This window comes from Ictidomys tridecemlineatus, chromosome 7 (genome assembly GCF_052094955.1).
Source record: "Ictidomys tridecemlineatus isolate mIctTri1 chromosome 7, mIctTri1.hap1, whole genome shotgun sequence".
NCBI classification, from domain to species: Eukaryota; Metazoa; Chordata; class Mammalia; order Rodentia; family Sciuridae; genus Ictidomys; species Ictidomys tridecemlineatus.
In genome coordinates this window covers 46,390,892-46,412,396 of record NC_135483.1, presented here as the reverse complement: position 1 = coordinate 46,412,396, position 21,505 = coordinate 46,390,892, and the positions used below count along the sequence as shown (strand labels likewise).

The 21,505-nt window shown below is 33.6% G+C and overlaps 1 protein-coding gene across 1 annotated transcript in view; it reads left to right on the top strand.

Annotated features, from left to right (window-relative positions):
- Cnbd1 (cyclic nucleotide binding domain containing 1) overlaps positions 1 to 21,505 on the top strand; it is a 315,836-nt gene that overhangs the window by 58,753 nt on the left and 235,578 nt on the right. The window contains exon 4 of the mRNA XM_078016396.1: positions 3,190 to 3,345. Coding sequence (XP_077872522.1) covers positions 3,190 to 3,345 — 156 coding nt within the window. The remainder of the gene's footprint in view (positions 1 to 3,189; positions 3,346 to 21,505) is intronic.

Genomic DNA, 21,505 nt, shown 5'->3' with positions numbered 1-21,505 from the left:
TTTGAAGCATACAGGGGGTAGATATAAGTATTTTGAAATTTTAATTTTCACTTGAAAACTTAGATTTTATCATTGGCAACAGATGCTATATTGCTTTTGAAAATGATAATCTGATATCACTTTTCATGAATTTTTCTCAAAATATAAATGAGTCAGGTCATAACCAAACACTCAAATCAGTTATAGTTCGTTCACTGATTGTTCATTTAAGTTAATATAGAACACAAAAATAAAGTGTATAGTTCAGCTGGCAACTCCGATGCAGAAGCACTTTACTTAAGGGAAAAATATCTCATCAGAATTCTGCAGGAAAAAAATTATATCTTCAATTTTTCACACAGGATAGTACAAAGAGATGTCAAGATTCTATGGGTTAATATTTATTAAGATTAACATGCTTTTTAAAATTGCATGTCATGTGTTCACTGACAAATGCAGTAACTGTTAGTATGGTTTGATGCCCTTACCTTAATTCATGTTGAAATGTAGAGTTCTAATATTATTACTTTTGCATGATAAAATTTCAACACAGCCAAAAAAGGCACATAATATCTTAATGATACTCCAGTCTATAAAAATAATATTTTTTCCTTTATACTGAGGCATTAAATTACTCAGCAATTTTCTATAGTCAACAATTAATCAGTAGGTGAGTGAATATATGAAAAGATGATCAATTTTTTACAGTAATTAAATTCACAATTTAAGAAATTAATAATATGGTATCAGTGAGAATACAGAACAGTTTAAACTTATACCTGTTGAAAGTGTAAATTGTTGTAGCCAGTTTGGAAAATAATTAACATAATTGAGGATGCACACACATTATGGCTTAATAACTCCATTTGGGGGCATGTCCTGTAAAGGTTTATATACATAACATTAGTTATATAAAACAGATAAACAAACAAAAGAAAAACCAATCCTGGAAAGTGAAAGTCAAATTGCCAACAGATTAGCAAAACAGAAAAACACCTTAAAAATCCATATGGTATTTATATACTAATAAAATCTTACATAGTAGTAAAATAAATGAACTGCAGTCATTAAATCTCATGAACAAAATGTTTAAGACCAATAACAAAAAAGCAAGTTATGGAACTCCCAAGAATCATATCTTGAAATATATCGTGGATATTTTTATTTGTTTCATAATCAATAAAAGCAATGCCAAAACCTTAAAATGTTAACATTGGATAAAGTGATAAAATTACATCTTGTTATGTTTTAGATATGAAGTGTCCCCCAAAAGCACATGAGTGAAACAGTGCAAGAAGGTTCAGAGAAGCAATGATTTGGTTATGAGAGCCTTAACCCAATCAGTGAACTAATCCCTGAATGGGGATTAACTGAGTGGTGACTGAAGGGAGGAGTAGGGTATGGCTAGAGGAGGTGGTCCCTGAGGGTGTGCCTTTGGTGTTTATATTTGTCCAAGGTGAAGGAAGCTCTGTCTCTTTCTGCTTGCTGGTGTATGTCCTCAGCCACTTTCTTCCAACACCCTTCTGCTTTGGTGTGCTGCCTCTTCTTGGGCTTAGAGCAATGGAGTTGGTCATCTATGTAGTGAGACATGTGAAATCATGAACCCCAAATAAACTTTTCCTCTTCTAAAATTGTTCTTGTCAGGTCTTTTGGAAAAGTTAACTAAAACACCTCTCCAATTACTGACTCTATATGGTGACAATCCAATTCTCTAATAATGTCTCGTCTTTCTCTCATTTAATTTGAGCTAAAATTAATCCATAAATAATTGGATGTAGTGATATCACAAAAGCATAAAAAGATTAATTGAGGCTTTTCATCTTTTGTACAATGGCTTTTTGACAGGGGAGAGGGCAAAAGGTTTTTTTTTTTTTTTTAAAAAAAAACAAAGAATCTTTTTAAAACAAAGAATCTATAGGAAAATTTCCTAGTAACTTCTTCCTAGAATATATTTTTATAGGTACTGAGATTAGATCCAGGGGTGCTTAGCCAGTGAGCCACATCCCTAGCTCCCCTTTTTTATGTTTTGAGACAGCATCTCGCTGTCTATAACTTTCTTTGAGTTTATATGTCTTAGCTTAAATCTCACTCCCTCTTTTCTTTTTTTGTCCTGGTACTGGGAATTGAACCTACAGTTTCATGCATGCAGCACTCTATCACAGAGCTATACTCCCAGCCATTTTTATCTCTTTTAGTTTGATATGGGGTCTCCCTAAATTGTTTTGGCTGGCTTTTAACTTGCAATCCTCCTGCTTCAGTCTCCCACACATATGTGGTGTGTGCCACCACATATGCCCTAAGTCTCTTTCTGAGGAGAATTACTATCTTTTCCTTTAATTACTTTATCTTATAAATGAAGGAAAAAAATTTCTATTTCACATGGTTAATTGATAATGAGATAATGTATATAATAATGTTTAGCAGAGTAGCTAAAACATTTAAGGACTCAATAAATGTTGGAAATTCATGTTATAATTTATTATTATTATTCTACATAATATCTTATATTTAACTTTAAAAAAAATTTCCATGGGTATTAATGACCCAATCTATTATTTTTGGCTAATTTATGATCATTTGGACGTTTATCATCTTTATGCCTTATTTTCTTCTTAAAGATGAACAAGATTATTGGATTCCTTTTCCTTAAGTTTTCAATGACCTTTCAATAAAACTGTTTGGGGCTGGAAAAATAAATAGAAAATGGTCACTGATGCATTTATCAGGAACTTAACTACATAACATATCATAGCACAAGAATAAGGTATGATGAGTACCTCTCAGTTGCAAATTGTTTACTACAAGAAGACAAAAGCTTAAAAAATTATGCGCAGTGATAAAAACACTGAAAACACATGTGCTAAATATAAAGATAATGGTATTAGTTATTGACATAAAATATTTTCCTAAATTACATAAACCTAATATACTATGAAAGATATTTTGATTGCTTAGGATACCTGTAATTCATATATTTAAATTCTATACACTGAAAATATTTCCTGTATGCTAGTTTTTAGATTTGATTTAGAGTGACAATTATAACTATATTCTATGATGATTGAAAAAAATTCTAAGCTATTGAAAATGAATGTTATTAAAATGCTAAATTATCTCAGAACAGTGCATTTCTACTATTGGCAATAAAGTTTCTATGAATGAATCTTGTGAAATATGCAGTAACATAAAATACTATGTTTCCTCATTCAGAAAGCTTAGGAAAGAGACAAGAGAAAGTCAACAACACCTTGATGATTCTCACAATATAGCTGTCCATGTTCGAAAAGCACGTGGTGGCTCTACTTTATACGGAGAAAAATACACTCCCGAGATGTTTGCAGAATTTCTAGATATTGTAAGGAAACTGTAAGTATTTTTAATATATTATTTAATTTAGTTAAAGAATTACTTTTATTTGCTTTTTTAAAAAGGTATTTATTTTCAGGTAAGTGTACTTTATCACTAGTGGTTGATTCAGGAGATTTGGTAAGAGTTGAGACTTTTGTTTCAGGATGAACACAATTTTTCATGCATTCTGTCTTCACAGTGTTTTACAGATATATTGTTAAACTTGTGACTCATCTTAATTTTAAGTTGCAAGCAAAATATGCATTGTAAAATAATGCCATAAAATCAAAATTATGTTTGAGATTTCATTCTTTTGGTTACTTGAAGGTTGTTCACAGAATTTAAACTGTCCTACCCAACACAGAGCTTTTAAATAAACTCACTTTTTATTTCCTTAAATTTACTTGAGCACTTTGTGCTGTAATTGGGACAAAACTGCCTGGGGAAGGACAAGGAAAGGGGGATGGAGGGAAAAGAGGATGAGAAAGAGAAGATGAAATCTGAATAGAGGCTTGGTATTAGAAATGATTTTGGGTTTGTGAATAAAATTAAAGTTGAAAGGATATTGTGAAAACATATGACTTTAGAATTGAAATCAATAATAAAAATAAAACCAAGAGAAAAAGTATCAAAACTAGAATTGTCCCTAAGACAGACCAAGAGTATGGATGAATAATTAAAAATCTCATTTTTTGTTTGTTTTGAATAATGCATTAAGAATCGTATGCTGTTGTACTTTTTTCCCCCCAAAATTGTGGATATCTGTTTGAGAAACATGATCAGACCTTTCAGGAAATTGAGAATGGTCATATTTCTCATGCTTTTATCATAATTAAAAACATATAGCAAATGCTATTGACTTTTTAGGGAAGGAGGTATAAATGATTTATAGAGAAGGAAATCAACCATCTTCCACCTAAGGGTATAAGTAAATTGTTGTAAAAACAGGAAATCCAACCAAAATGTACCCAGTGAATTAAAAAAAAACATTGTGTCTGGTAAAAAGTCACTAAAGCACTGAAAGTTATTAAAGATTTTATTAAACTACAATTTTGACTAATATTGCATTGGATTCAAAATTTTTAGTGGTTAGTAATCCATAGGCACTAAATCATTCACTACTGACTTCAGATTATGCTGGGCTGAAAGATTTTTAATGTTAGTGATAAGTCTCTTTTTCTAACTATAATTCAGTAGCAATTTCCTGATCATGTAGTTTCTGGTTTGAGATGCAAAAGGAACTCGGCAATAGTGATTCTGAAGCAGCCATGATTCTCTAGCAAGGTGTCAGAGGTAAATCTAGGTTGAGTGGAATAGAAATTAGTAATTGGGTAAGAAGCCTCATACTATCATAGCAAAGGGACTAAAGTGAAAAGGAGGAGTCATGATAGAATGCTGTCCACATCCAGAGGAAAAATAGATCATATGCTACTTTTCTCTGACATTATGTGGACCTCTACAGGTTCCATTTAAATATTCAAGACAGTTGATATTGGGTCAGTGTCAATTTCCTTTCCCCACTTCCACACTCACTTATGAGAGAATGCAGTAGTGAGCAGAAGAGGTCACAATAGTACTCCAATCTCTTTATATCAATAGCTGGTCAGGTAAGTCTCTTCACATGGCAGATCTCATTAATGCCGGTGGGTTGTAATAGCTACTACATTATAATGGTAGAGTAAATGAGAAAGAAACTCATTTTCATCAGATGTTAAATGTTCACGCAAAGTTTTACATTCTGTACATAAAATTTCTGATTTAATCTGCACATTAATGTTTTGAAATAGTATGATAAATAAGGCGGTAATAAAGAGCAATGTGTGAACTAAATTGATAGTCTATGTTTCTTCTAAAGCATGTTTTTTTTCTTTTTTGCTTGACATACTAGTATATTAGTTTTGTATTGTTGCCTAATAAGTTATGATAAACATATTAAACAATATAGTAAAACAATATAGATTTGTTATTTCTCTGAACAAGGTTTATGTGGTCTTCTGTTCAGTGTCTCAAGGGTTAAGCCAAGGTGTACCCCAGGGTGTGTTAATATCTGGAGCATGAAATTCTCTTCCACACTTACATGATGGTTGGCAGAATTCAGTTCCTTGTGGTTGTAGGACTGAAGTCCCCACATTTTTGTTGGCTTTCAGCTGGGGCATCTGTGCTAAAGAGAATAGCTGGACATGGTGGTGCATGCCTGTAATCTCAGAAACTAAGAAGCCTGAGGCAAGAAAATGGCCATTTCCAGGGCTAGCATAGGCAAGTTAGTGAGACCCTGTCTCAAAGTAAAAAATAAAAAGGTGTCTGGTTTGGTGATGTAGTTTAGTGATAGCATGCCCCTGGGTTCAATCCTTAATACCCAGTTCCCCCCCCCCAAAGAAGCAAATCTCTGATTCCGACCCTGCTTCCATTCAAGGAGAGAGAGTTGGGGAGGGGTCTAAAAGATAGTTTTCACTTAGTGAAACTATCAATTTCTTGGTGTTGATCACATTTACAAAAGGGGTTGGATGCTTTATTTACACAATACAAAAACAATTCAACTAAATTTTGTTGATTGCTGGATAAATTGTCAGTTCTGTAGTCCTTTGTTAACATCTGACTAACTGAACTATGATAAGATTGATAGTATACTTCCTTGGCACAATTTAACAAAATATTAAAGGTAGTCACCTTACACTCTCAACCTTACATTTTGTCATTCTGCTTGAATTTTTAACAACTGGAGATTGTGAATAGAGATGAAAAAGGAAACATCACCACAGACACCATAGAAATTCAGAGAATCTTTAGAAACTATTTGAAAATCTATGCACCAATAATCTAGAAAACCTAGAAGATATTGACAAATTACTAGAGATATATGATCTATCCAAATTAAGTCATGAGGATATACAAAACTTACTTAGACCAATTTCAGGGAAGGAAATTGAAGCATTTATCAAATCTTTTCAAAAAGGAAAAGCCCAGGACCAGATGGATTCTCAGCCAAATTTTACTAGACCTTTAAAGATGAACAAACACCAGTCCTCCTCAGATTATTCTATGAAATAGAAAAGGAGGGACCACTACCAAATCCTTGAAGCTAGCATTAATTATCCTGATACCTAAACCAGACAAAGACACATCAAAGAAAAATTTAGGTCTATATCTCTGATAAACTTAGATGCAAGAATTCTTAATACAATATTGGCAAACCTCATATAAAGACCCATTACAAAGATATTGCACTATGACCAAGTGTGTTTCATTACAGAGAAGCAAGGTTGGTTCAACATAGTCAAATAGATAGAAGGAATTTACCTCAGCATTGTAAAGGCTACGGATGACAAATGCAAGGCCAACATGATACTGAAAAGAGAAATACTGAATGAATTTCCTCTAAGAACAGGAAGAAGACAAAGATGTCCATTCCCATCACTTCTATTCAACAATCCTTGAAATGGTAGCCAGAGTAATCAGGCAAGAGAAGGAAATTAAAGGCATAGAAATAGAAAAAAAAGAGGTCAATTATCTCAGTTTGCTGATGACCTGAGTCTATATTAAGAAGACTCAAAAAATGCCATATAAAACTTCTAGAACTGACAAACAAATTTAGTAAAGTAGCAGGACACAAGATCCATATACAGACATCAATTTTGTTCCTATGCTCCAATAAGAACTGCTTCAAAAGAAATTAGGAAAACTATTCCATTTATAATAACCTAAAAAACTGAAAATTAACCTAATGAAAGATGTAAAGGACTTCTATAATAAAAACCAAAGGACACTGAAGAAAAAAAATTAAGAAGACCTTAGAAGAGGGAAGACCACTCATGTTCTTGGGAAGGCAGAATTAATATTATCAAAATGGTTATACTGCCAAAAGTATTCAATGCAATCCCCATCAAAATACCATTGGTGTTCTTGACAGAAATAGAAAAAGTATTTATGAAATTTATTTGAAAAGAAAATAGACCCAATATTGGGCAAAGAGAATGATGCAGGATGTGTCAAAATACCAGATGTGAAGTTATGTTACAGAGCCCAAATAACAGCATGATACTTGCACTAAAACAGATGTGAAGACCAATGGAATAGCAAAGAAGACAGGGAGACTGACTCACATGAATACAGTTGTCTGATGCTAGACAAATATGCCAGAAACATACATTGGAGAAAAGATAGTCTTTTTAACAAATGGTGCTGAGAAAACTGGATATTAATACGTAGGAAAATCAAGCTGGACCCCTGTCTCTCACACTGCATATAAGTCTCAAAGTAGGTTAAAGACCTTAGGAATTAACACCAGAAACTCTGCAACATATAGAAGAAAATATAGGCTCAACACTCCAACATATTGGCACAGAATCAACTACTTTAATAAGATCCCTAAAGCGATTTACTAAAAGAAATTGGGATAATAAGACCTCTAAAGAAATAATACTAAAAATAAGTTCGATGCCATCAAATTATAAAAATTCTGCACAGTCAAGGAAACAGGAGCATGAAGAGAGAGCCTAGAGAATGAGAGAAGATCATTGCCACCTGCTTCTCAAATAGCGCATTAATAACTGGAATATATAAAGAACCCCAAAAACTTAATATCAAAAAAGTAAATAACCTAATTAATGAATGGGCAAAAGAACTAAACAGATGTTTCTCAAAAGAAGAAATACAAATAGCTAACAAATATGCAAAAAAATGTTCAATATCTCTAACAATGAGGGAAAAACAAATTAAAACCACATTGAGATTTTTATCTCAGTCAGAATGGCAATATCAAGAATACAAATAACAGTGTGTGTTGGTGAGGATGTGGGAAAAAGGTATACATTGCTGGCGATACTGCAAATTACTGCAAATACTCTGGAAGGCAGTATAAAGATTTTTCAAAAAACTAGGAATGGAATCACCACATGACCACTCCTTTCCAAAAGATATAAAATCAGCATGCTAGGGTGACTTCAGCCACATCAATGTTTATAGCAGCTCAGTTCACAATAGCCAAACTATGGGACCAATCCAAGTGTCCTTCAACAGATGAATGGATAAAGAAAATTTGGTATATATACAAAATACAGTATTAGTAAACCATAAACATGAATGAAATTATGCTATTTCTTGGCAAATGGACAGAACTGCCCACTATAACCCTAAGTGAAATAAGTCAGAATCATAAAGTCAAAGGTCAAATGTTTTCTACAACTAGTAGAAGCTAGCCTAAAATATGGAGAGGGGAGAAGGAAAAGAAACTGGAGGTGGGTGGGAATTCCATCAAAATAAAAGACTACTCAGGGGAGTAGAAGAAGGGGGTCTGTATGGGGGGAAGAGGAAGGAGGGGAGGATAAGGAAAAAAACAGTGGAATGAAACTGAACTTCCCAAATGTACATATACAAATATACTATATTGAAACCATTATGTATATCTACAAGACATTAATTATAGAATGTAAATAAATATATCTAGGAAGTAGAGAAAAGGAAATGGGGGAGGGTGGAAGGGGAGTATAAGTAAGTACTGGGGACTGAATTGGAGCAACTCATATTCTGTGCACTTATAACTATGTCAAAATGAACCCTAATGTATAACTATTGTGAACCATTATTTAACAATGAAAAAAGAGATTAATTTTGAGTAATAATAGCTTCAAAAAAGCAAATATCCCTGACACATTTAGGAAAACATTAAGTATTGATAACTTGGTGTGACAGTTCATGCACACTGACTACTCCATAACTTCTACTTCAAATCAGTGGCTCTGAGTTTAGTACTGGATGGGAGGTGAGAATAAGTGGTTTTGAAACATTAGCATTATTGTCAAAGACATTAAAAATCATAATGCAGTATACAAAAAGAAGGATTGGAGTAACTAGAGGCTGCTGTGTAATTGGAAAGTGTGTTGTAGACCAGAGAGTGAAAGAGAAATAGGAGAGGTAGATATGAAGTTTTTTGTTTTAAGGTAAATCAGACTGGCTATAAGTATGTATTAGGTATTATTTAAGATTTTGGACTATAAGCAATAGAAATTGACTCCTTTAATTGAAACAACAACAAAAACTACCACAAAAAAACAAAAGCAAAGGATGGGGAAGCTGTGGAAGAACAATACCAATATGATGAAAATGATAGGAACTCTAAGGAAATCTTTAATTCTTTTCAAGCTACAACATTGGAATCAAGTAGGTATCACTTACTTTTGATTGGGAAGTCTTAGGGTCACACTGTAATTTTAGTGTTTGGGAGTCAGATTGTCATTGTTTGTTTGTGTACCTGTATCTTGGATAAATACCAAAGGAGCAGTACACTTTGATGAGTAGTTTTACTCAAGTTATATGCAATTTCCAAAGGGATAGCATTTCAAAAGAAAGTATTTCAAAAGGTAGGGAAAATGAACATAAATAAATAATACTAATACCTGTGAACTAAAGCCTAACTTAGAAATTTAATTTCTTGGTAACTTTGATGTTTTCACCCAGTAATTAAGGAATGTGACAGATACTTTTGAACCCCTTGGTGTTTCTGGCATTTTCCCCAGCATTGGGACTGCAGGAACATACAATGCCTGTTGTCATTGTGTTAGCTTTTTCTCACTGTGACCAAAATGACTGTCAAGAACAATTCTGAGGAAGAAAAGTTATATTTTGGCTCATGGTTTCAGAGAGGTTTAGTCCACAGTAGGCTGACTCCATTGTTCTGGACCCAAGATGAGGCAGAATACCATGGCAGAAGGATGCCCTGGAAGAGTCATCCTTATATGGTGGCCAGGAAGCAGAGGGAACAAGGGGAAGGGGAGCCCCAGAGTAGATGAACCCTTCTAGGACATATCCCAAGTGACCCACCTCCTCTAGCCATGCCTCCCCCGCCTACAATTACCACAAATCCATTCAAACTGGGATGGACTGATGGAGTTATAGGTCTCATGATCCAATCCTTTCAACTCCAAACATCCCTGCATTAACACAGGAATCACATCCAAACCATAACCATCATGGAGCCTATAGTCTAATGTAGGAGAGAGAGATAATAGACACCTATGTATTGTTTAAGTTAATGATGAGTGCTAGGAAGAAAAACTAATCCAGAATAGGGAGAAGAGCTTGATAGAAACGATCAGGAAAATTTTCTTAAAAAATGGTACCCTCAGATAGTTTTACTAAATGAGAGAGCAAGCCAATTGAATATACTGTAGAAGGTCATCCCATGTAGTTCAAAAACAGTATAAGAGTCCAGGGATGGCAACATAGTTCGCAAATAGAAAAAACAAACAAACAAACAAAAAACAGAATCAGCAAGGAGGCCATGTTTGCAAAAGTGCATGGAGCAAGAGGAGGGTTGGTAGAAAGGAGGCTTCAAAGATTCCCAGAAACAGACTGACACTTAGGGTTGTGTAGGTATGCTTAGGATTTTAATGTTGGTGTGATGCCATTTTATTATTTATATGACAAAAGGTCATGTGTGCATATGGTCTACTGTGGGTGCCAGGAAGAGACTTGGGATGAACTGTCAGGATGCTTTCAAATTGGTCTAGATGAGAAATGACTGTGGTCTCTATTCTGTATTAGAAAGTTATTTTTTTCAAAACGCATAATTTAATTTTATTTCTTTAAGACTTAAGCATGGTTGAATTTATAGTCTTAGAAGCAAGTCTGCTCAATTGATCGCTAACATGATAGAGAATGTGGGCAATCTAATGCTCTCATATGTTTTTATTTGATTGCATTGTCTATAACAATGCTAGCTTTTAAAAAGCTGTTTTAAGTACTTTGGTAAAAAAATATATTTTTTTATAAATGACTAATTTCTGAAAAAAATAAGTCATGTATATGTGTGTGGGGGGGGTTGTGGAAAGGGTAGGAGAAGTGAGGAACTTATTAATGAGCTGTGAAAAGCAGTTTAAGATCCTCTGAGAAAACTTGGCCCAATTGTTTTTTCTTCTACTTTCTCCAATTAAAGATGTTTCCTTTGAGGGAATGAGGCATCTGAAGATCATTATGTTTCAGCGGAGCGATGATGCAAAGCCACTTCTCAGGAATGACTCAGAGGGAATTGCTCCCTGGAAGAACATCAGGATTTTTGCCTTTTAGATTCAGGCTATTTAAATTCCAAATGCAATATGGTTCTTACACTGCTGTCCTCTGGTGAAATGGCACATAAGATGAGGAATTGCAGTCTCAAACTATATTTAAGGGCTTATGCTGATTAGAGAAAAATGCTTTGTGGAGTTCTTAATTCTGTTAGAAGTACAGCATTTGGAGGGAAATTGCACTGCACACAGTGGGGAGTGTGTCCCCTAAAAAAGAGAATCTTTATTGGGAGCTAAAAGGGAACATAGGTAAATAAAGAATGGTGTGAACACCAAGAGTAATTTAGATTTCTGGCATAAACAGTGATCATTTATGATATAAGAATGGAAACTAAAGGAAGAGAATTATTTGTATTGAGATGAGCTAGCAAAGGACAAGAATTAAAACCTGCACTGACAGCTGCATTGATGTTATAGAATATAGCACTGAGTCTTGGTCTAATTGTGGCAGCAAGAGTCAGAGTTATATTTGGAATCTTCATATTGCCCGAGGTCTGGCCTGGGATCAGAACAGAATGGATTACTAACAGGATTATTCTAATTTTTAGTCCTATAATCCTAGACAACTTTTTACTTCTTGATTTTTTTAATTCCCTAATGTTTAAAAGGGGCATAATTATGAACCTTATAACTTTATAGTTTCATTACTGTTGTTTATCCCTGATGAAATGAGAAGTGTAAAATTCTGTACAAATTACTTTGGTCCATCTTACACCCTGTGTAAATGTCAACTGTCCCATTCCCAAAGAATCCTACTTATCTTTACCATTTTTTTTTACAAAAGTCTTTATTATTTATTCTCCATATTTGAATTATAGAGGGGTTCTTCTACTAATGTCTCAGAATAATAATGTGTCCCATTTGTTTTTCCTTCATGAAAGAATATACAAATTTCTCTTATTCATGAATAAATGATGGCTATTACATATTTATCATGTACTTGAATTAGTTTACAAGTTTCCTGAGATACTTTTACTTTCATACTAGAGTTTAACAAACTGCTATTTTGTTACAGATAAACTAATATTTAAAAAAAACTATTTTTGTACCAATGTTTGGAAATAAGCAAATATTTTTATTATATATGTTACAAAATTATTATTATTATTTTACTGTATCAATATATTTTATCAGAATGGATGTGGTTACAGTTTGGATGTGAAGTGTCACCCAAAAGCTTATCTGTGAGACAATGCTAGTAAGTTTATAGGAGAAATGATTGGGTTTTGAGAGTCTTAATCCAATCAATGAATTAATCCTCTTATGGGGATTAAGTGTGTGGTAACTGAATGTGGGTAGGGTGTGGTCAGAGGAAGTGGATCATCGGGGACCATGCCTTTGGGGTATATATTTTATATCTGGCACCTTTGGGGTATATATTTGGTATCTGGTGAGTAGAGTCATTCTCTGCTGCCTAATTATCATGTGAGCTGGTTCCCTCCAACAAACTCCTCTCTCATCATGTTCTGCCTCACCTCCAGCCCTGAGGAATGGAGTTCACTGTTTATGGACTGGTACCTCTGAAACCGTGAGCCCTTAAATAAACTTTTCCTCCTCTACTGTTTTTCTGGTTGGGTCTTTTAGTCACAGCAGTGAAAAAGCTGACTAAAATAGATGTGAATGTTAAAATTGAGCCTTTTTGTTTTAGATGACTTATTTTTGTATTTGAAGATAGAATTTTTTTTCACTGAAATATTTTACAAATTATCTGGCATACGTTTTTTATTATTATATTAGATTTGTAAGTGTAGTAGAAAGAGCACATTGTGCACTGAGACTTCAGGATCTTATTGCTCTAATGAGAGTTTCTATTACCTGTTTTATCATAGACTTAATAACATTGGAACATGGATTCTCTAAAATATTTATTGTAGCATCTGTTAAATTATCACAAACATATACAATTTCATTAGAAATTGAATGTCTGATTGTACAAAAATTTTAATTGCCTTCCTAATGCAATCATTTATTCTTACTGATAATTGAAATCATCTTGGAAGTTGGTCCTAACTTTATCAAAATGTCTTAGTTTTACTTATGGACAATTATACTTATATAAACGAGCAGAATGCTTTGAACTCTAGGAGTTGTTATCTCCTGGTATGAGGAATCATTTTGACAAGAGTTATAAACTCCAGGCTTTAGTTTTATCATATCAGAAAATCTTAGCAAAATTTTGTTGCTTTTAGCAGAGTGTGGGTCTGCATGGTCATTGTTGTCTGTCAGACCCTGGGTCTATCTGCAGAGAGGTAAACAATCTGGTAGTTTTTAGAAATCTGGAATATAATTCCTTATCTGCCTCTCTTTCTTTTTTATCCACTAAAAAAATGTGTTTGTAATATCCATTTTTGGTTCTCAGCCGTGTTGTGGATCTCCCTCCTATCTTATGACCAGTCTAAAATTTGTTTCAACATAAGTCAGTGTGCTGTACATGTTCACATTTAAGTCTTTGAGCATTTGCCTTCACTTCTTTTGAGTAAACACTTAGGAGAGCTTAATTACACAGAAGGTCTATATTGAACTTTTTAAGAAACTGCCAAACTGTTTCCAAGATTGTTGTGCCACTTGACTTTTCTCATCAGCATGAGACTTTATGTTTTTGCTGTATATAAAATTCTAGATTGGCAATCATTTTTTTTGCCATTATGACATTGTTTCAACTATAAACTTAGCTATCAGTCTTTCTGCTAATCTTTTGAAAATAATAAGACTTTTCACCTAATTGACTTCAATTTTGACTTTGTTTTTTAATATGTCCATAATTTTTTGTTTGTTTGTTTCTAGATTCAAGTTCTTCTTGAAGTCCAGCATTGATGTCTTAGAAAATTCTTAATCATTTATCTATCACATATTCCTTCTGGTAAAGGCTCTCCTTTATTTATTTTTTTGGTGGTGCTGGGGTTTAAACACAGGGCCTCATGTATGCCAGAACCAACACTCTGCTACTGAGCACATTTCAGACCTCATTTCCTTTTAAGTCAGGCCTTCTCTGAAATGTTAATCTCACTCCCAGAGTTCTTAATTTTAGTTATGCATTTATCTAGAAACATCCGATAGACTTTATTTATTTATTCATTTTTTACAAGTTATAGTTCTTTGCTACAAATCTTTATATTGTAACTTATTTTCTTGGACATTTCAATTGTAATTTTTAAAAATATTTTTTAGTTATAGGCAGACACAATATCTTTATTTTATTTATTTATTTTTATGTGGTGCTGAGGATCAAACCCAGTGCCTCACAGTTGTGAGGTAAGCTTTCTACCAATAAGCCACAACCCAGCCCTTAATTGTAATTTTGGATTTGTGATTGTTATGATTGTGATTGTTGATTTGGGATTATTTGACTGATTTTAAAGATCTTATATACTTTAGATATTCTGTTTCATTCAAATTTGTCTTGTCATATGCCAATTACATATGAGTTTAAAAACAATTTTAGTTTTATGGCATGTTTTCTATCTGGTGAAATGCATTTTGGAAATGCATTAAATATATAAAATAATAACTTTCTTGTTCAGGACCATGTTATATATTTTACATTTGTTTTAAATTTCTTTAGTGAACCTTGTCAGGTTTCATATAAGGTCTCTTTTTTTTTTGAGGTAATTCTCTAACTTTATATCTTTTTTTTTAATATTTGGAAAAGAGTTTTTTTCTTTTATTTTCTACTTGTATATCAGTATATTTGAAAGCTAGTTAACTAAGTCTCTATATATTTGAAACTGATTGCTTTACTAACACATGTTAATTCTAATGTATTTCAATAAAATTTATTTTTAAGTGGTTATAATGCAGTCTGGAAATACTGATAATTTTCTTTCCTTTCAAATAGTTGCATTTAATTTTCATTTATCATCTTAACATTAAGTAGAACATTGAAAATAGTACTAAATAACCAGGGAATGGTGAGAAGCTTTTTCATGTACTTTGTTTCATAGTAGGATTCTAGTGAGTTACCTAGTATGTGCCACTGGGTGTCTGTTAAGGGATGAAAAATATATTGGAGTGAAAACATGATTACCACAACGTCTTGAGTGGAAAAACAAGCTTGCAACTTTATGGATACACGATCATGAAAAATATGTTTACCTGAGTTTCTTTGTTTATAAAAAATGATGAATATATCTAATTTCCAATATTTTTATGAAACTTAGATATATCTGTGAATAGGAAGTACATAATTTACAGAGTTGGGTATAGTAGGTAAGGTACACACACACACACACACACAAACACACACATACACACACACACACACACAAACACACACATATGCACCTTCACTCTTATTCTACCCTACTTTATGTCCTGGGAAGATGACTTTTAAAACTGCATCACTATACTTGGTTGTGATTCAGTTTCCAGTTTGGTTTCCTGTAATGGGAAACACTACAACATAATAAGGGGTGGAAGGAAACTGAGATTGGAGTTGTTCTCCTGACCCCTTTCTTGTCAGGTAGACAGAATTGACTGTCTTTATACTGACTGCCATAGCAGCCCCCTTCTACAACTATATCCCTCAGAATGGCAGCCATTCCATTCTTTCTTGTATATTCAGAACTCATGATGGTAATAACTTCCTGTGGTTCCCATCCCATTTCCAGCATTTTACAGCTCATCCCTCATCTGCTGATTTTCTTCCCTCAACACCATCTAATCCCTTCACCTTTCTAAGGGTCCATCTTTTGTGTGATGAAATGTTTGTGTGATTCTCTGTGCGTACATATAACAGTTCCAAACATCCTAGAGAGCCATGTCCACTACTCTGTATGGTATCTTCTCCCCCAGCCATGCTGTCTGTATCTTTTGTGGTACTCTGACTGGGATTCTGTTTTATGTGCCTTTGCCAGTGTTTCTCCCTCTGTCCTGAACATGTTCTCCCTGTCCATTTTTCACTTTCCTCTGTGAAGACATTCTGATGGGCCAGGTGAAATTCTACAGTTAAATATTTGAGCCTCCACTTTTATGAGTAGTAATTTCATAACTCTGTGTTAGCATTGAAATATTATGGAAAAGGTTGTAGGCTATAGTCATTTAGAAGTTATGTTTAGGGTGAAGATTGGTATTCATTGTTTTCACTGCCCTGACGTGTTTTTCTCACCAAATTACGCTTTGTTTTTGTAATACAAGGTAGAGTTCGAATTCTATAGAATTTAAACTACTCAGGGACTAACAGTTTGAACAGCCTGGGAGAAGTATTGATCCCTCCCAGAAGAAATGAAGTAGATAATGGGGTAAGAGGACTGAGGAAACTTTAATGATTGCACTTATTTTAAAAGCTAATTTTCTGATAATGACCTGATGCCATGGAATTTTGATTTTCTCTGTAGATTCATATGAAACAGAATATTAATATTTTTGACTATTACAAAATAAGGATAAACTTCTAAGGGTATTTTTAAAGTGGAAAATGTAAGCCAAATAATTATTAAAAGAACAGGAAATATTATATCCTATAGTTATAGTTATAAAAATTCAGAAATATGATTAGAATGCTGTATTTTATAGAAGAGATAATAATGATGAAAAATATGAATATGAAAAAAAAGTTCAATATTATTAATAGCCAAAGACAAATTAAAATCATAAAACAAATTGTAACTATAGAATTATAATGAAATATCAAGACTGAAATAGCCATCAAGTTAAAAAAATTAAAATGTGAAATATAGAATTTTGGATATTATACTATGGAAGAACATACACACTGATTTGGGCAGTATAAACTAATATAATCATATTGAAAAACATCATCTAGTAGAATATGAATTCTTTTCACATTTTTTAAAAAGTTAATATTATTTTAATTTGACCAATGATAACGCTACAGTGGCGTACAAAGTGTATTTGGATGGTTGTAGACATGCAGAATTATCCTACTGCACTGATGTATGGGATAAAAACAATTTAAAACTTGTTCTTCTAGGAATTTTGAAATAGATATTCCATTTTTAACAGTAGTCATGATTATTTGCAATAGGTCACCAGAACTTATTCATTATATGTAATTGGAAGTTTGTACTTTGTGATCGCTATCTCCTCTTTCCTCATCCATTCCTATACCCCTCTTTCAGCTTCTGGGAATCACCATTCTAGTCTCCTCCTCTTTGGTTTCAATGTTATGGATTTCTCTCATGTGAGATCATGTGGTATTTGTCTTCCTGGCTTATTTTACTTAATGTCCTCTGGTTGCATCCATGTTGTCACAAATGACTGAACTTCCTTTTTTAAAAAAGGTTGAACCCTCTTTCATTGTGTATACGCACCTTAAAAAATTCATTCATGCATTATTGGGCACTTTGGTTGTTTTCAAGTCTTGGCCTTAATGTGAAGCAGTGAACATGGGAGGGTGATGTCTCTTTGACATACCAATTTCAATTTCTTTAGATTATATACCCAGAGGTAGAATTGCTGGAAGACGTTGTACTTCTACATTTTCTTTTTCTTTCTTTCTTTGGTGGTGCTGGGGATTGAACCCAGGTCTTGTGCATGCTAGAAAACTCTACTAACTGAGCTATATCCCCAGCCCATACTCCTACTTTTGTTAAGGACACTCCAAAGTGTTTTCCATAAAGGCTGTACTAATTTATATTCTTACCAACAGTATAAAAGGGTTCCCTTTTCTCCTATCCTTGCCAACACTTACTACATTCTCTCTCTGATAATAACCATTCTAACAGGTGTGTCCATGATTTTAATTTGCATTTCTCTATTGATTAGCAATGCTGAGCATTTAGTAGGCTATTTATAATATGTTTGTCTTGATTTACATTCTGTTGCTATAACAAAGTACCTGAGATCTGGATAATTTGCAAAGAAAAATGGTTTATTTAGTTCACAATTTTGGATGCCAAGATTTTGCCACATCCAATGAAGGTTTCATCCATGCTTTGTTACAATATGGTTCACAGAATCATATTAGGAGGGCATGAGAAAGTGGTTTGTGGCATGTGCAAAAGGACCTAATACAGCAGCCGGTTTGCTTTTTAACTACCTGCTCTTGTGTTAATTAATCCAGTCCCATGAAATCTAATCCATTCCCTGGAGATAATCACTAATCTCTTCTAAGGGTGGTGGCCCCCTCCCTAATTACCTACCAATAAGCCCCACCTTTCAGAGGTTTTACAGTCTTTGATGTTCTAAAAGCAAACATAGGATGAGGTAACAGATACTCTGAAAAGCATGTTTGAAAACATTTTTTGTCTCCAATTTATAGTGAAAAATGTCCATGTATTTTATTTTAAATTTGATTTATAAATTATTATTGATTTGATATTTCTAATAAATAAGTGTAATTTTGTTTATAAAAGATATGATGTGTATTTTAATATCATTTTTTAAAATTCTACTCCTCAAAGTAGCAAGTGAATGTTTTTTTCCAGGAAAAAGGTCTAATCCCGTTCAATCCCCAGAAACACACACACACACACACACAAAAAGTGTAATCCATAGTATAGTCCAAGCATATTTTGAAGTTGAGTATTACAGTGAACATTTCAAATAATCATGTTATATAATTTTTAATGCTAATATTATGTCTTCAAATTAATTCAAGTTTTGAATCAATTGGTGAGCTATTAATTTACAAAATCAAATTAACTCTCAGGTCTTGTTTTCTCTCTGTGGTCTCTTTTATTAATCACTGAAGAACACCATATTTTTAATCTTCTAATTATTCTTATATGGGCAATGCATGTTTTTCTAAGTGTAAATAAGAAAATGTGTGAATGCTACAACAAAAATAACTGAGTAAATAATTCCAAATGATTTACTTTATCAGAAATGTTTCTTAATAGACATTTTCAGACAAATTAATTCTTCAGTACTGAACACAGGTATTTATTTAGAGGTAACCTGTTATACTCTACTAAACAAAAGCTTTTGTTTCTATACTTTTGTTTCTGACTTGATAATTTGTATCTTTTTTATCTTGATGAGTCCAGCTGGAGGTTTAATAATTTTTTAGAACCAGAAATTTCTGTTGTTTGAAATATATTTATTAGGTTATTTGAGGTTACGGTGGTGAAGAAGGAGGTATATTGCAATTCCATGGAAATGACAGTGTCATCAAAGAGTTAGACTATAAACAAGTTAAAATGTCAATATGTAATGAATACTTCTGCTAAACGCTATGCATGGAATAAGCAGGGTACCTTGATGGAGAATAACACTGGGAGTAGAGAAGAGGGACTGTGGGCTACACATGGAAGTCAGGACCGAGGCTTTCAGAGGCTGTAATAATTAAGCTGAAATCTGAAGGTTGGGGACAAAGAATCCTCCTGTGAACAATAAAACAAAGGATGTTCTGGACAGAATGAGCACCTCCTGTGGTATCTTAAGAGGAGAATGCTTTGAGGAGGGTCCATAACATTGAGAAGCCAGGTAGAGCTTGGTGTTGATGCAGGTGGAACAAAACAGGTTTGAAGAGCTTGGTAGGGTTTGGATCCAGTAGTGATTTGTGAACCATTGAAGGAAACAATTCTTGACATAATGGGTGGGGGAAAACCAAAAATATAAATATAAACTTATAAAAACAGCAGGGTAAATTCTATACTAGTGGAGGCATAAATGATAAATCAGGGGTCAGCATGCTTTCACTTTAAACATCAAGACATTGAATTTGTTCATTCCAGCTTCTCAACTCTGCATTACACTGCATAAAAAACCATAGTAAGTGAATAAATGAGTGAGGCTATTACACAAAATCTAGTTATAAAAACAGACAATGGGTCTGGACTTGGCTTTGAGACCATAGTTTTCTGACACTGGACATACACCAAGAGTTTTTAGTTCTGATTCTGACTCGGGGTTGAGGATGGGGGGATCACAGAATTGAAAATTCAGATGGAATATTGAAGTATGAGAACTAATTAGTTACAAAAAATCAAGAGGATTTCTGTACAAGGATCAGAAAAGCACAGGGACACATGGGCATATACTTTTGCTGGAGGGACATAAAATAGGGCATACTGGACAGCATGTGTGCAGTGCTTCATGCATGTGGGGTGCAGAGACACAGTCGAAAGTTCAAACAAGATACTGGGGAGTTGGAGGTCTGCAATGTGCTAAAGTGTCTGAGTTAACTGAAGACAGGTTCTTAAATTGTTTCATTACCATGTTTAGGTGTTAAGGTTGCTAAATGACATTCGTGTGAAAGATGGAGAAGGACAAGTCTTAAAAAAAAAAAACACTCAAAGGCTTCCTATTTCTTATCAAATAAATCTATTGCTATTAAGGCCCTCTACCTAATCTCCACTCATAACCCCAGGCTAATTTTATTTGCTCTCATTTCCTCAAGGAGGAAATTTAGTTTTCTGACTGATTCCCACCTTTTATTTTGGCTTCTATTATCTAAAGAATCAACTCTCCATTTTTTTTGTTGTTGTTTTTAAATTCAGGATGCATTTCTAGATGTTTCCTAAGGATATTTCTTCCCACTCCACCTCTTTTATTGACTGTAACTCATATTTTGGCAACTAGTTACACAAGATCTCATTTTTGATTCTGTTGTGTTTCTTTCTTACATCTCACTAGGATTATAAACTCCTTTTGCAGAGAAATTTTGACTTTCCTACAGAGTGTTTGTCTTAACGCCGACAATGCTCCAAAGTACAATAAACACATTGATTAATTGATACAAATATCAATAACATTGAAAACTCTACCTGAGCTCAAGCTAATGTAAAAACTAGTTTCTAAACCTGATAAATGTTTTCTAAAGCATTCTTCACATTGCTGTTTAATATTTATGCATGAATTATTTGTACCTTAAAATATTATAGCAGTTGAATGTTTAGAAATTTTATGCCTTCTTTTTTCTGTTTTTTAAAGCTGACATTTTCTACCTTTTGGGAGGAAAGAAGTATTCTGTTTTAAATAAAGAGTTATGCAATTGTACTGGAAGAGGTTAATAAGCAGAATAGGGAGTGTCAGACAGTGAAATCACAAGGAGCTTAGAGTTTAAACAAGGGTAGATTCTGTTACTCTGGTGGGGCTGCTAGAACAAGATGCCATAGAGTGGGGGAACTTATGAACCAAATAAATTAAGTTTTGAAGTTTTGAATCCTGGGAAGCCTGGGATCCAGGAACTAGAAAATTTGGTTCAGTTAAGACCC